The sequence below is a fragment of the Barbus barbus genome, assembly GCF_936440315.1.
Source record: "Barbus barbus genome assembly, chromosome: 23".
NCBI lineage: Eukaryota > Metazoa > Chordata > Actinopteri > Cypriniformes > Cyprinidae > Barbus > Barbus barbus.
The window spans coordinates 26,027,390-26,042,820 of NC_136751.1; the positions used below are offsets into that span (position 1 = coordinate 26,027,390).

Genomic DNA, 15,431 nt, shown 5'->3' on the forward strand with positions numbered 1-15,431 from the left:
TGACTGTATTTAATGAAATGACAAACACAAAGATGGTGTGTGTCTGTTAAAATATAAGTGTTTTAATGTGTTTGGGCAATAATAAACATTTTGACATTGTTTCTACACTGACAATGTCATAAAATTCAGTGAATATAAAGTCGGTTTGTGTTCGCTCCAACTGTAGGGCGTCGGTAACACGGAGGACGTTTGGTCACAGTGGCATCGCCGTGCACACCTGGTACGCCTGTCCCACCCTCATCAAATCCATCTGGGCCATGGCCATCAGCCAACACCAGTTCTACCTGGACCGCAAACAGAGCAAGGTGAGTGCGTCTGTGTTTTCAGATCTGTCTTCAAACGAATTTCTTGTATCAGTGTGTTTGGTTGATAACCTCGCTCTTACTACATCGACTTTCCTGTGTGTTTCTGTGGTCTACCTCTAACTGTCTCACCGTCTAGACAACCGTCTCTCTGCAATCCTCAGGGCCACATACACTTACACACACACACATAACTATCTGTCTCTGATTTTGCTCAAGGATTCTGTTACACTTTTAAAAGCTGCGGAATGTTTGTCTCTTGGAAAATTCTGACATACTCGACACAGCTGGCAAGCACATTCTTTCTCTCTGTCTCTCAGAGTAAAATCCACGCAGCACGCAGTCTGAATGAGATAGCCATAGACCTGACAGAAACAGGAACCCTCAAGACCTCCAAACTGGCCAACATGGGCAGCAAAGGCAAAATCATCAGCGGCAGCAGCGGAAGCCTGCTCTCCTCAGGTCAGATCATGCACACACAATCACACAAAACAGGTGCGATTACAAGATCACTTTCTTCCTGTTTACAGCTATCATCCGGAAATTACGTCCTGACACGAATATAAAGTGTTGTTCGTAGTTTGACATTTTTGGAGCTACTTAGGGGACATTAGGGAAAAATTATGAGATGGGAAGAAAATTGTGCATTCTCTTGCAAAAGTATTGCGTTCCCCAACAAACTTTGCATTCGCTCGCAGACATTTGCGTTCAATGTGCAACAATATTGTGTTGCCCTGAGAAACTTTGCATTCACTCAACAGTCCCTCAAGAAATTTTGTGCAGTATTGTATTCCCTGAGATATGTTACGTTCACTCGCAAAACATTGTGTTCTCTCACAAAACGATTGATCCCCAGAGAATCTTTGCATTCTCTTGCAAATGTTTTGTAACTTGATTTTTTATTTTTTATTTTTTTTTGCAAAACTATTGCATTTCCCTACCGTTTCCCTTTGCTCACAGAACTTTTGTGAAGAGGACACAAAAACATTTAAATATATTTTTTCCTCCCATGTCCCTGTAAGGCATTGGTCTCAAACTCCATTCCAACCACCAACCAGTTCCAAATCACACCTGCTTGGAAGTTTCTAGTAATCCTGAAGACCTTGATTAGCTGGATCAGGTGTGTTTGATTAGGGTTGGAGCTAAACTGTGCAGAGCTGTGGCCTTCCAGGAATTGAGTTTGAGACCAGTGCTTTAAGGGCTCTGTAGAAATGTAGCATTGCATCTGCAACTAGAGTGTTAATGGCGAGTCGGCAATGATATGGGGCCAGTTGTAAAGGAACTTAAAACAAGGGCGACAAGCTTCGGTCTTTCAAGCCAAGTGTGCACTTGGCTTCAAACTCTCTGTCCTGTGTGTGAATCCAGTGTTTGTGATCTCATGGTGATGATGATGTCATACACTGGGAGTTTTGGGGTGTGGGCATGTGTGTACATTTTCTACGAGGTGAGAGTGAGAATAGCTTGTCTTGATGCTGGTTTTGGACTCCTGCCGTGGTGTCAGGTATCATGAATTAAATGTGCTCGTAGCAGGACTCCTCTGGTGTCAGTCATATGATCTCCCTTTCATTTGAGTCATCTGTCTTCAGCCTCTTAATCACTGACCACACATGAGAGATTAGATCATAGTGGAGGCTTGGACAGTCGCTTCATTTTGGAGTTGTTTGCTTTGGTTAGCATGAAACTGAAATAGCATTCGCAAACCATTTTACTTCTGTGATCTAATCCGAATTAATTTGGTTATTCATAGAGAGAAATTGTAGAGTAGGACTGTAGAGTTGAGGCTCAGTTATGTCATCTGACAAGGAATGTTGCTTCAGAAGCAAAGTAAGCAAGTATTTTAGAAGTTTGTTTTCTTCTTTTTTTGAAAAGCACAAAATTGTGCACAATAAGTCCAGACAAACAAACAAAATCAATTTTGCTTTTACATTGACTTTAAACTTGCTTTTCAGTCTGAGATAATGTAAGACCATCCACTGATGGTATACTGGTGTTATACTGGCTGTGTTGTAAAAGTTAGGCTGTAATATTATTGGTTAATATTATTTTTCCCTGCACATGAAGTTTGGGTTATATAAACAGAAAACAAGAAGGGAGAAGACAGTATTACATTTTGCTTATTTTTTAAGAACAATGCATCCATGATGAATCAGTCAAAGTATGAACAGGAACATTTATTATGAAAGTACAAGAGTCGGGTTAAAGCATTGTTATAAATACAGTACAGTTAAATGTGCATGTGTGCATCATTGCTCTGTAAAGCCCTCAGATGCTTCAGAAATCTCCTGCCTCTTTATATGTAGTGTCTGAAAGGATAGAGAGTTTTCACAGAGACACTCTCCAGAACAATGTTGCTCTGTTCCAGTGACAGAATTATTCTGTTTTTGTGTGTCGTGCAGTGTGATGCCTTTTTTTGCGGTAGATTTGCTTCATAGGTTCACCACAGGACAGTTCTGCCCCTCTGGAGTTCCCATGAACCCCACCCAGCCCAAGTGTGTGTGTCCATTACTAATTTTCTCTTAACGTCTTTCACTTCACATCCCTGTGCTGAATGCTTTCCACTGGGAAGGAAGAATGATGGATTTATTTGGCAACTCAGCAAATCCAAACTTGGCGAAGTGGAAAAGCTCTTTGCAGCTAAATTCTCCTGTCACACATACTCACAGGAAATGGGAGTCAAGAATTCCTTCTCTGGTTCACTCGTATGTTCAGAGAGATTCTGGAATATTTACTTTTGGTCTTAGTGTGTCCAAGAAAAAAAATATTTAAAATACCACTAACTAGTTTTTAGTCCAAAATACACTACCATTCAAAGTTTGGAGTCCCTAAGATTTTTATATTTTTGAAAGAAGTTTTACCAAGGCTGTATCTATTTTTTGATCAAAAACACAATAAAAACAGTACTGTGAAATATTATTACAATTTAAAATAACTTTTTCCATTTTAAAATGTAATTGATTCCTGTGATGGCAAAGCTGAATTTTCTGCATCATTACCCCAGTCTTCAGTGTGACGTGATCCTTCAGAAATCATTATGAGATGCGGATTCGGTGCTCAAGAAACATTTCTTCTTATCATCAATCTTGAAAACAGTTGTGATGCTTAATATTTTTGTTTAAGTTTTAAAGAGCAGCATTTATTTTGTAACGTTATAAATATCTTTACTGTCACTTTAGACCAATGTAATGAATGCAACCTTGCTGAATATCAGTATTAATTTCTTTAAAAATGTATTACTGATCCCAAACTTTTTTTTTTTAACGGTAGTTTATGTCATAATATAAAGGATTGCCAAATGCCATGCAGTGACAGGACAAATTTAAAGTTTCAGTGCTTCTTCTGCAGCCATAGACCAAAGACACAGACACACACACACGCATAGAAAGCTTGACTGGACACTAGCGACACAGCCAGTGACCCTGGTCATATTCTCTCTGTATTACTGCCGACCCTTCACTGTTTCCCAGACAGCTGCCTGCCCACACACACTCATTGTCCCCTACCAAACACACAAGATGTATCACATTCCTCTGCAGAGATGCAGGAAGCTTCCATGATACTTCATAGTTTCAGTGTGAGAAAACACACATTCGCAGCCTCGACTAATTTTTACCACAGGTAAACAAATACTGGTTTAATGTCTTTAGCATTGTGTGGTGATATTAAGGTATTGCTGTTGTTATGTAATCCTTTCCAATCTTGCCAAAAAATTTAGCTCACTTTCTCGTAAACATCTCAGACACACAACTTTGCCTTATGCTCTGATACACATGGAGTATCAGCTATGTTGCCCCATTGGGGCCCTTTGTTCAGTTTTGTCCGGAAACACGCACACACTTTGCCTCTTTCATAGCATTGAAAGAAATGAAGTACACACCCTCTTTCTAAGCGAGGTCAGTCTGATTGTTTAAGCTGAAGTCTGGAGCTGCTTGTGCTGAGTTGACCTTTAAACATGTCTGATCTTTGACCTTTAGGTCACACACACATACATATTTGGTCAGATGTGATATATATCAACCCTAGATTTGGTCTTACCTTGTGTATGAGGTATGTGTGTGTGTTTGTAGGCTCTCAAGAGTCAGACAGCTCCCAGACCGCTAAGAAGGACATGTTGGCGGCTCTGAGGGCCAGACAGGAAGCTCTGGAGGAGACACTGAGAAAGAGAATAGAGGAACTCAAGAGCATTTGCATCAGAGAAGCGGTAAGGATCGAAACAACTTCTCACTTCAGCATAATGGCTCTGTTGGAAAACCTGAGATTACTTGCAGACTTGTCTGCAGTCTGCATAGGAAGCTATTTTGCCAGAAAAAGGACTATTACATTTTTTGTACGTAAAGAATGTTTTAAATTATACATGGTTCGCATGTGTCTTTAATAAGTATTAAATTTAATTTAATTAAATATAAGGTTATACAAAGTGTCTTAAATGTAAATATCATAAATGGTATAACAAAATCTCTTAAAGAAATATCACTTAAGAAGTCTTAAATTTCTCGATGACAAAACAGTAATCACAGTACACCCTGATGTCATTGCTAAACTTCAAAAAACAAATCACTGCACATTCAAAGTCAAAACACTGCACTGTTGCACTATACAGGGTTATGGTTTCAAAGCAGTTCACAATCAATCAATACCATAAGCTGGTAATTCATTTAAAATTTCTGGATATTATTGGTATTTTCGTTACAGACTGAACTGTTATAGGCATTTAATTCAATGTAAACTCTTGTAACTTCTGTGGGCCGCCCTGTCATTCAATATATAGATTTTACTAGCATTGGCACAATATAATCTCTTTTATTGTCTTTATATATATTAGTACATAAACCAATTTCATTACAGATGTGTATATTGAATAAAACAGTATATGTTTGAGTATCTTAACATTGTGAGTATATGAGTGTATATGAGCATCTTTACAGTTAAATATGCGCCCCAGCCTGTTTAATTAAGTGAAAGAATCTACGATATATGACTTGTGAATTTCTTTTTAAAAAATCTTAGAAAGCAGCACACTTTTGTTCATAATAATGCCTTAGGATGCCTAAAGATCATGTTGCAAACAGTCAAGCCTGGATTTGCTGCTCTCAAAGGTGTTGATCGGGACAAGAATCTTAATTTCACACACTCATACACACACAAAAACAGCTGGATTAGGAGTGTAACAGTGTGTTGTGTTCAGGAGCTGACAGGAAAACTTCCAAAAGAGTACCCTCTCGACCCCGGGGAGGAGCCGCCCACCGTCAGACGCAAAATCGGCACCGCCTTCAAACTGGACGAGCAGAAGATCCTGCCTAAAGGGGAGGTCAGTGACTGTTTATAATGTGATGTACAGTTGGTACTGTACAAACTTCAGAACCCCTGACCATAGCGAACGCTGCACAATTGTTTCATCATACACTGCCCTTTAAGCCACAATCAGACATTCATGCATGTGTGCAGGGGTCTATAAATAGCTCCAGTCTGGCATGATTAGAGGAAGTGGCGATAGTACAGTGTATGCGTTGAGTGTCAGCCAAAGGAGCTAGATTACAAAACCCAAAAACTGATCTTAGCTATGTGAATGAAGAAAGCTGATTTATGTAAGAGGTCATAATGTCATCTTTGTCTTTGTATGTGTGTTCTTACATGACTGATGATTGTTGATTTTGGGTGATTAATCGAAGGCATTGATAAGAGGCCACAATATCTTAGCTGTCTCGATGTGTGTGTGAGAACTAGATAACTTGGCGCCCATAGTTGTCTTGTTTTTTTGGCTCAGTTACTCATTTTGTGTATGTTTACATCTGTGTGTTTTTAGGAAGAGGAGTTGGAGCGTTTGGAAAGGGAATTTGCCATCCAGTCCCAGATAACGGAGGCAGCGCGGCGGTTAGCATCCGATCCTCACATCAGCAGCAAAAAGCTGAAGAAACAGAGAAAGACGTCATATCTGAATGCTCTGAAAAAGCTGCAAGACATTGAGAATGGCATCAACGAGCACCGCGTTCGCTCTGGGAAGAAACCCACACAACGTGCCTCTCTAATCATAGAGGGTGAGGAATTCTATTCGTTATATCTGTAGACGTTTTTGCAGCGCTCCTGTGAGTTCATTAAGTGTTTCCTCTGTAAAGTCTTTCATGCTGAGAGCAAGAGTAATCACACCTCCCCATAGACCTATAAAACTCTGTGAACATATGTGTCTATGTGTGACCTCTGCTGCGAAAATTCATTTAACGGACTGGTGTTCACGCTCGGGTTCCGAAGATTTGACATGTTGGTGTATGTGAGTTTTCGCTTTTACGTGACTTTGTCTTTGTTCGGCAGAAGCGAATATTGGCTCAGAGGACAGCTCGCTGTCTGACGCCCTGGTGCTGGATGATGGTAAGTTTTGTTTAATTTTTATACATAAATACCAATTTTACATCTGTATTCTGGTTTCAAATTGAAGCAGAATAATTAACAAAAAAAAATAGGTCAGGGTTTGATTATATCCATCTGTAATTAATTGTATTGTGAAAAGTGGGTTTTGCAAACAAGAATGAAGCCAATTTAAACTATTCTTTTGCCAAATAATCTAGTTTACAGATAAAAACCAGACATTGGTCTCATTAATATTCATTCATCTGGCACATTAATATTTAGTATAGAATTTGATATTTTTTACAGTAACTTTGAACTTTAATTATCTAATCAAATAATACTCAAGAGGTTTTATGAACTATTTTCTTTTTCTGTTCTTTTGATTTCTTTGAATTTTTTTTTAATTCCTAAAATTTCTTTTAAGAGGTGGTGTTTGGTAAAATTGGAGATTGGATTTCATCAAGATGCAATAATTATTTAGCAATTAATATAGTTTACATATACAAAACAGGCATTTGCCTAATTAAGACATTTGCTGATTGATATATTTTACAAGAACTTTGAATATGGCTCATCCAGTCAGATAATACACATCAAGACTCTAATTTAATTTTCTTAATTTCTATCATTTCTTTTAGCAGTTTTGTCCCCCAAATAAAAGCAACATGTATACATGCACCGTCTTTACATTAAATTATATATTTATCTCATATCCTCTCACTCTGTTCTCCAGATGACCCCCAAGTGACAGGAACCCCTACGTTCTCTCCGGCTGCCTCCCCACACAAAGGTCTCCCTCCCCGACCCCCGTCCCACAGCCGACCGCCTCCCCCACAGTCCCTGGACGGACTGAGACACCTGCATTACCAACGCAGTGACTATGACAAATCCCCGATCAAACCGCGCATGTGGAGCGAAAGCTCATTAGACGAACCCTACGAACGGGTGAAGAAACGCTCCTCACACTCCAGGTACAGACCTGTCTAAAAAAAATGTTGGTGTGAGTGGTGTGGTGCACATGTAAATGAATTAATTATGTTTATTCTTTTCTCTTTCTGCAGTAGTCACAGGCGGTTCCCCAGCACAGGCAGCTGTGAGGCGGGAGGGAGCAACTCTCTCCAGAACAGCCCTATGCGCTCCCTCCCTCACTGGAACAGCCAGTCCAGCATGCCCTCCACCCCTGACCTGAGAACACGGAGCTGCGTGCATTCGGCCAGGTGCTGGACGCACACACACACACACACTCAGTGTCCTCTGCTAAAATATAATATATAGTAAAAATATACATATTTCAAAAAATATAATATTTAAATATTAAAAATGTTTGAATAATAATCCACTAAAATTCAGTTTTCGATTCTTTCTCAGTCTAACTCAGCCATTCCGTGGCCGGAGTTCCAGTTTGGAGTCTCAGGGGAAGCTGCTATCCTTGGAGGCAGACACAGAGCCGGGAATTAGCCCTGACCTGTTTCTGTCAGGACCACAGAGGACAGGAAGCAATGGCTCTGTTGTTCCCGATGACTGCTCATCTTGCACCAGCCACTCCAGTTCAGAACATTACTACCCCTCATCCACCTCCAACCCTAACTACTGTACGCTGGCTGAGGACTCGCCCTCCAAAGCCCGACAGCGGCAGCGACAACGTCACAAGTCTGCCGGACACTTGGGCGCGTCCAGTTCTGGCAGCATGCCCAACCTGGCTGCCCGCAACGGGAGCACCCACGGAGGGGTGTGCGGTAGCCACCAGGGCGTGTACCTCCACAGCCAGAGCCAACCCTCCTCACAGTATCGCATCAAAGAGTACCCGCTGTATACAGAGGGCAGCAGCCCCAGCGCTGTGGTTGTCCGCAGCCTGGAGAATGACCAGGAGGGGCACTACAGCGTCAAGGCACAGTTCAAGACCTCCAACTCATACACAGCCGGGGGGCTTTATAAGGAGGGCTGGGGCTCCGGGGAGGACGGGGAAGCGGGTGGTGGTAGTGGGAGGTTGACACCCTCCCGCTCACAGATTGTGAGGACTCCGTCTCTGGGTAGGGAAGGAGGAGGAGGGGGGCGGACAGCAGTGTCAGAGGAGCTGCGGTGCTGGTACCAGCGCTCATCTGGATCGATAAAGGAGCATAGCCGTGTCACGCACACCAGCTCCAATGCTTCAGACGGCCGTGGAGGACGAATAGGGACACTAGTGAAGGGGTCGCCAGGTGAGCAGATCAAATATAAATGATGCAAAAATATATGTATACCAGCAAGACTTTGGTCAGAGTTAACATCATAAATTAGATGCAAACATGGTTCCTGATTGTGGCAATTTTTTGTCGCATAGATGGATAGATAGATAATGTAATTATGTACAATTTTATCTATGCAACAAAGGACAGCTGGATTTCTTTGCCTGATTTACAGGATTAGTCAAAGAGATTATTTTATCAGTGTTGAAGTCACAATAGAGGTATCAGTTTGAATCAGATTGATTCATTAGCTCATTGAACTGTCATTTGTTGGTTGTCATTTTGTATGATTTCAGTTGTTTGTGAGGTTTGTGACACTGAAATCAGTTTATACTGTCTTGTCTTGTTTTCACAACCCATGTTTTATGAATAATCAACACCCTGGTACACTAGAGTAAAATACAGTGCAAACTGTGTTTCTCACCCTCACAACATTTTCACATTCACATTTCATTCACATATGCTGTGTCCTTTAGGTAATGTCTGTACATTTCACTTCACTGTGTATAAATTCTTTCTACTGCAGTGATATAGTGTGTATTCCAGAGAGAGAAAGAGTAGTGGAATGAGACCTATTTTATGTGTCAACTGAAGTACATTGCTGTGAGGTGTGTGTGTATGTCTGTGTATATGGAGGCTGTCAGGGTGGTCTGGTCAATGTGTGGGTGTGTGTCGTGGGGATTATCACCTCTCTCTGGGTGGCAGAATCACTCCAGACCTTTTCCAGAAGCTCAAGAGGGTGTTGGCAGCAAGTAGTCAGCTTTATCTCCGACACATTCACCGCGTGTATAAGCGAATGTGACTGTAGTTCAGCTGTGTACATTAGTGTCTGACAGTGGAGTCTGTGTGTGTTTCAGCTGCATCTCCACACAGTCAGAGGAGTGGAACTCCCTGTAGTGACCCTGCAGCTACGCCCCCCTGCAGCCCACAACACATACTCAACTGGCAGAGCGGGTAAGAATTTTACTAACGTTTATTTATATATATATATATATATATATATATATATATATATATATATATATAAATGCCTCGTAGTCCAATATTTTCTCGATGTCTAAATGTCTAGAAGGAACTAATTATGTATAATTAGTTCATCTAAGTAGCACTAGCACAACATAGTGTGTAGTATTCCAGTGGGTTGTTAGATAACATACTGCTACTCTGTAGTTTCTTAGATGGACTTACCAATCAGAATCATGTAATAATACAAAAAAAAAGTGAGTGACACTGTTTCAGCCTAATCCAAAGGACAAATCACTTTAAATTAGTTGTTAGATTTTTTCTCTCATAATTGAATTTGCATTGTAGTCAGTGTGAATAGATTTGTGTGAAAAAAATTACTTGCAATATTTGGCAGTGATTTGCACCATTCTAGAAACAAGTATGGTTTTAGGCTAGGCTGATATGGTTTTCCTTGCACTAAACTTTGACCATGAATGTTTATATATACTTCTTATTTTCATTGTGCTGTTCTTGGTTTCTTCCAAAATTGCACAATTGGCTTGGTTTTCCTGTAGATTACGCAGCTTTGTTTGTCAGTGGGTATTTACTTCAAAGAACAGACATATTTGAGGATGTTGGTCAAAGTCTGGGTCTTGGAGCACATTCTGTTGGTTTAGACGTCCACCTAACTGTACCAATGCTTTGTCTGTGTTGTTCACTTTAATATTGTGTAACAGAACTACCTCAGTGTCAAAATTAAAATTTACTCACTCTACATTAACTGATCACGGCTACCCACAAACGCTAACCTTTCTCTTTCTCTCTCTCTCTCTGTGTGTGTCTCACTAACCCACCTCTGCCTGAATGTGTATGTGTGTGTTTTCTCGGGGCAGTGATACGACTGAAAGTTCTCCTACTGAAGACCGTTCTCCCTCTCACCAAAGCACTGACCAGTAGAGAGGTACACTCTCTCTCTCAATCTTTGTCTCTCTGCATGTTCTGTATCTCACTCTTTCACTCCTTCACCTCTCTGATTGTGCCATTTTCTTGTGTTGGAATTTAACTTGTAACTGAATTTGTATTGCAAAACTTTAAGTGTTACTTCATTAAAAATTTACTAGGGAGTACTGAAGCAAAACTTTGTTGTGGGCAGGATGACCAAATTTTTGTCTCATAAAATGAGATATTTTGTGGTGTAACAGTTCTTTGCTTATAGTTTTTAAAAATATATATTTTATTGAATATATTTTCTTTTTTTATATATATATATATATATATATCATTTTTAATGAATTTATTAAATATGTTTAAAAGGATATGTAAGATATTAAATGCAATATTTTAAGATCAATTTAATACAGTAAATGTAATGTTTTACACATCAAATGTTGTTCATCTGATTTTTTTTTTTTATTATAAGCATTTTTCTCTTATTTGGGATTTGGTTCCATGTGCAAAAAACATAAAGCAGGTGTTGGCCAGGTCCAGTTTTTTGCATACTTTATGCTTATTTTAAGGGGAAATTTGTGGAATTTCTCAAAATACTGTAACATGGTAAAACTATTAGGATAGTTTAAAGCATGTTCAGATTAACCCGTTTATTCAGATGACACACATTTCCATATGGGCCTTCTGATAGCTGCAGAAATATAAATCTTAACAACTGCAGGAAAAATGTTACAGTATGTTAAATATACCTATGAAATGTCAAGATGTCTGACACTTTCCTCTACTTCTCATCTGCAGATCGCCATTCTCCGATAGTTGTTTCCTGAGCGGTCCCCTGTGCTCTGAGATAGTTGACGTACAGTGGTACGGGCACGAGAAGGCAAAGCCGGGAACACTCGTCTAAATCGTCATCCCTCTCTTTTTAAAAGAGTGTTCAGAAGGCAGGCCTGACCACAGTCTGGACCTCAACTCATTCGAAAACACCTATGGCTGGAGCCAGTACCACCTCGACCTCTCCTTCCTCTCTGTCTCTCTGTATATCCGGCGGTACAGTGCTTATGAACAATGGGAATACAAGAGTCAGAATGAACTGAGCTTGACCTTGTCTGACCCTCCCACTCTGACTTTTGAACTTTGACCCAGTTAGCTGACAGCCGGTTCCTCCGTATGCACAAACCCTCCGTGTTTAATCCATCGTTGGATTAATGTGCATAAGAGAGACGTCTCTTGAACCCCACTCACGCACACACACATGCTAAAATAGACACGTCCCCTGCTGTCATGTGTGTCCCTCTGCACTGATGTCAGAGAGCCGGCGTCGTTCTCTCTCATGCACAAAGAAAACATTCCGATGGATTGCTTTGGCGTCAACCATCTTTGTAGATCTTTATGTTCTCAGTTCTGTTAAAAAAAAAAAAAGTATGTGACCACAAGCCCTTCCTTCATCCTACAGCGCCACTTCCCATTGGACTGGAGTGCATCATAAGCCCCTCCCACTGTCTGTGAACTTTGATACTTTGTGAATAACAATAGAGCATTTAAAAAGGCAGAAGCCTTTCTTCGGTCGTTCTGGATTGAAAGATGAGCCCTGATATCATATCGCTCAAGATTACTACGTCACAAGTACGACATTCCGAGGAAATTCAAAACATTGTGATCTTTGTGCATAATGTTGATTTGTCATTCTCAAGTTCATTTTTGCAGAACATTAGCTAATTTAGAAGCCATAGCTGTACAACAAATCTGAAAACGTTTAGCTTAGAGGCTTTAGCATGACCCTCGGCTTTATACGACTGATCTGTGAAGTACTGCAACTCAGGCCGCAACCGGCAACTCTCCACCATGGTGCTCTAAGCCTGAACTGCACATCCCACAATGCCCTGCTGTATGCCCACACTGCATGACCAGTCACAAACCCCCGCGTATAGTGTTGTGACATCAGTGAAGTAACAAGACACACGAAAAACCTTCTCCAAACACTCCTGGCCTTATGGGTTTCCTGTTTTTACGTATCTGTTTTTAATATTCAGGATTTTACTTAACTGTAACATAGTTACAGTCAAAAGTCAGATGAGCACAACGCAATGTGGCACACCGACACAATATTTCAACGAAAATTACATTACCTCTTCCCTGACCTGTTAAAGGCTTTCAGGAGAACAGCATTCCAGAATGTGACACGATTAAAGCAGGTGCTTCATTTTAAAAGCAGCCAGTAAGAAACTATGAGCTCAGACAATACAGGGTGTTTCATGCTTTTATCATGCAGTCAACAAGATCCGAAACCACGTGTGCCCCTCGCCTCGATCATCTGACCGAGGAAACATCAAGCCATAATGCTAAATACCGCATTTGTTACACACTGCGAGATATGAAACATTGTATGTGAAACAGATAGCTGAAAGCACACCCTTTGCCGTTACAACTCGACAACTCTTCAAAAAAAAGTCAACAGTTTGTGCGTTAACATAAGCAGTCATTATTCAAAAGGGTCCAAATCACCAGACATTAAATCTAAAAGTCATCCGATTCATGTTCCGTGAAGGGCCTATAAGTAAACCAGACGTTTTTATCTGCCCTGAAATTGATTGTTGATTATTTTTTGTGCATGCTCAGCACACTGTGTTCTGCATCTTGATGTTAAAACTAAAACCCGGTGTAAAAACAGCCCTTCATTTAGAGGTCGTTCAGACCTCGTTCCCTCTTAGGCCAATGTGAGCTCACTCCTCTCGTCTACCTGTACTCTATAACAAAAACATATTTTTTTTTATATTAAAAAAAAAAACAACTAACATTTATCAACATTTATAGGCAGGACTGTGGAAACTGGGTTCTTTTAAAAGAAATCGTAAAAGCATTAGTTTAATGATTTTTATAAATCAGTATTGGTTTTATTTTCGAGTCTTTAAGCTGGGAAATAGCTACAACACGTTCAGGTGCTACAGGAAGACCAGTTACTGCTTTGGTTTCCTAGCTGTAGACTTTTCCTAATTGTTGTCAATAGTTTTAATACCAGTCGTGCAAAATGAAGGACGTTAGTTACTAAACTGTCTTCTCACTTCATCTTGACAATAGAGCATGTTTCATGAGTTAATTTCCAGACATAACCGGACACAATAAAATGGTGTTGTAGAAAAAATAAAGTGGAATTGTTGGGTGGGTTAAAGATAACCAAATTCCACAGTTAATTTATTCTTTTTTCTATTAAGAATTTGTATAGTAACATTTTTCAAAAACCGTGGTGTTGGCAACTGATACTGATTTTTCCAGATGAAAAATGTGGTGGTTCTTGAGATTCTGAAATAAATTATTGCTGAATGTTCTCTAAACCGAAGCGTGAAATCACTTTATTGCTATTATTCAGATCTCTTGTCCCATAAGAGTGAATACGCATTGTTAATGTATGTTTATCGTTATTCAGAATGCAACATGCCCCTCCAGGTGGATGAAGGTGATGATCTGCTTCCTCCAGATGTAATTGAAATTCTTCTGCATGTCACCCTCGTGGATTATGTCCCTGCATGTGTAATGAGATCAGCCACAATCACACCAGCTGATTGAAATACCAAGTACATGAAACTGAAATTTGATTTGCCAAATCTGAATGCTTCTTAGAAATGTGCAAATATATGTCAGTTGTGTCACAGAAAACCGGAATCATTTATATGGGGGAAAAGAGAAAGAAAATAATTTTGCTTTGATCCTGCATTCAAGGTCAAATGTATTGGATGTCCTGTTTTGGATCTAAATTACAAAGTATATTTTATTTATTTATTTGTTTGTCTGACCACATTTACATGCATATTCACAAAAAGTGACAACTGAAAGAATAAAATAATCATTATAAAATGTAATTAATAATAAAATAGTTTTTAGATTTTATTGTATTTTAATATTATATTCAAAGATAAATAAGTAATGGTTGATCAGTGACATTTGACATGCACAAAAGCAATTTGTAATTTTCCAGAACAATGTTTAATGTTGACATGAAAACATTAGCATCCACCACACAGTTCAACATTTAAAGGATTTATGAATCACACTGGCATGAAGTAATGATCACCTACTTTATTATAAATGCATGTGATTCATCCATCACTCCAGCTCTTAATGACACCTGCTGATGACTTAAGCTTAAAGCATTTTACCCTGTGATTTCCCAGAGGATGTGTGAGCATTTCTGCTTGTTTATGTGTGAGTCTCTTGCAGCTGTTGAACATTTACTCATTTGTTCCACACCTACTGTCAGACTCTTAGTGTGGATGCTCATGGAAACAGAGAAACCCTTTCACAAGCATAAATAGATCATGTTCCCTTCACAAACGGTCAAATATTTAGTTTGAGGTCAATGATATAGAACACTGGGTCTCAAACAACCAGTCTTCATTTTTATCTGGGTAACCCTTTATTTCGATAGTCCACTTTAGACATTCTACTAACAGTAAGTAACTTTGCAACTACATGTCATCAACTAGCAGTCATTAGAGTATTAGTAGACTGTCTGTTTAATATCTTCTAACACTTTAGAAGATATTGATGGGTCCACAACATCCATCATACTTCCTATGAGAAACTTTGCCAGTATGTGAACTTATTCTACTAACCCTAAATCTAACCTGAGAGTTAGTAGACATGTAGTTGCAAATGAGTATATATATATATATATATA

At 39.6% G+C, this 15,431-nt stretch overlaps 1 protein-coding gene across 5 annotated transcripts in view; it reads left to right on the plus strand.

Moving 5' to 3' along the window:
• The window catches only part of LOC306843345 (FERM domain-containing protein 4A-like), an 80,177-nt gene extending 66,086 nt beyond the window's left edge, over nucleotides 1-14,091 (plus strand). For 2 of the 5 annotated variants that reach the window (XM_079374771.1, XM_079374773.1), the window contains exons 13-24: nucleotides 167-305; nucleotides 623-764; nucleotides 4,367-4,500; nucleotides 5,485-5,607; nucleotides 6,103-6,334; nucleotides 6,606-6,662; nucleotides 7,375-7,612; nucleotides 7,703-7,858; nucleotides 8,010-8,839; nucleotides 9,724-9,820; nucleotides 10,705-10,772; nucleotides 11,558-14,085. In XM_079374771.1, coding sequence (XP_079230897.1) covers nucleotides 167-305; nucleotides 623-764; nucleotides 4,367-4,500; nucleotides 5,485-5,607; nucleotides 6,103-6,334; nucleotides 6,606-6,662; nucleotides 7,375-7,612; nucleotides 7,703-7,858; nucleotides 8,010-8,839; nucleotides 9,724-9,820; nucleotides 10,705-10,768 — 2,212 coding nt within the window. In that variant the 3' untranslated portion in view covers nucleotides 10,769-10,772; nucleotides 11,558-14,085. Of the gene's footprint in view, nucleotides 1-162; nucleotides 306-622; nucleotides 765-4,366; nucleotides 4,501-5,484; nucleotides 5,608-6,102; nucleotides 6,335-6,605; nucleotides 6,663-7,374; nucleotides 7,613-7,702; nucleotides 7,859-8,009; nucleotides 8,840-9,723; nucleotides 9,821-10,704; nucleotides 10,773-11,557 lie in introns of all 5 variants that reach the window. The other 3 variants (XM_079374770.1, XM_079374772.1, XM_079374774.1) reach the window with 3 other exon arrangements.
• The last annotated feature ends 1,340 nt before the right edge of the window (nucleotides 14,092-15,431 follow it).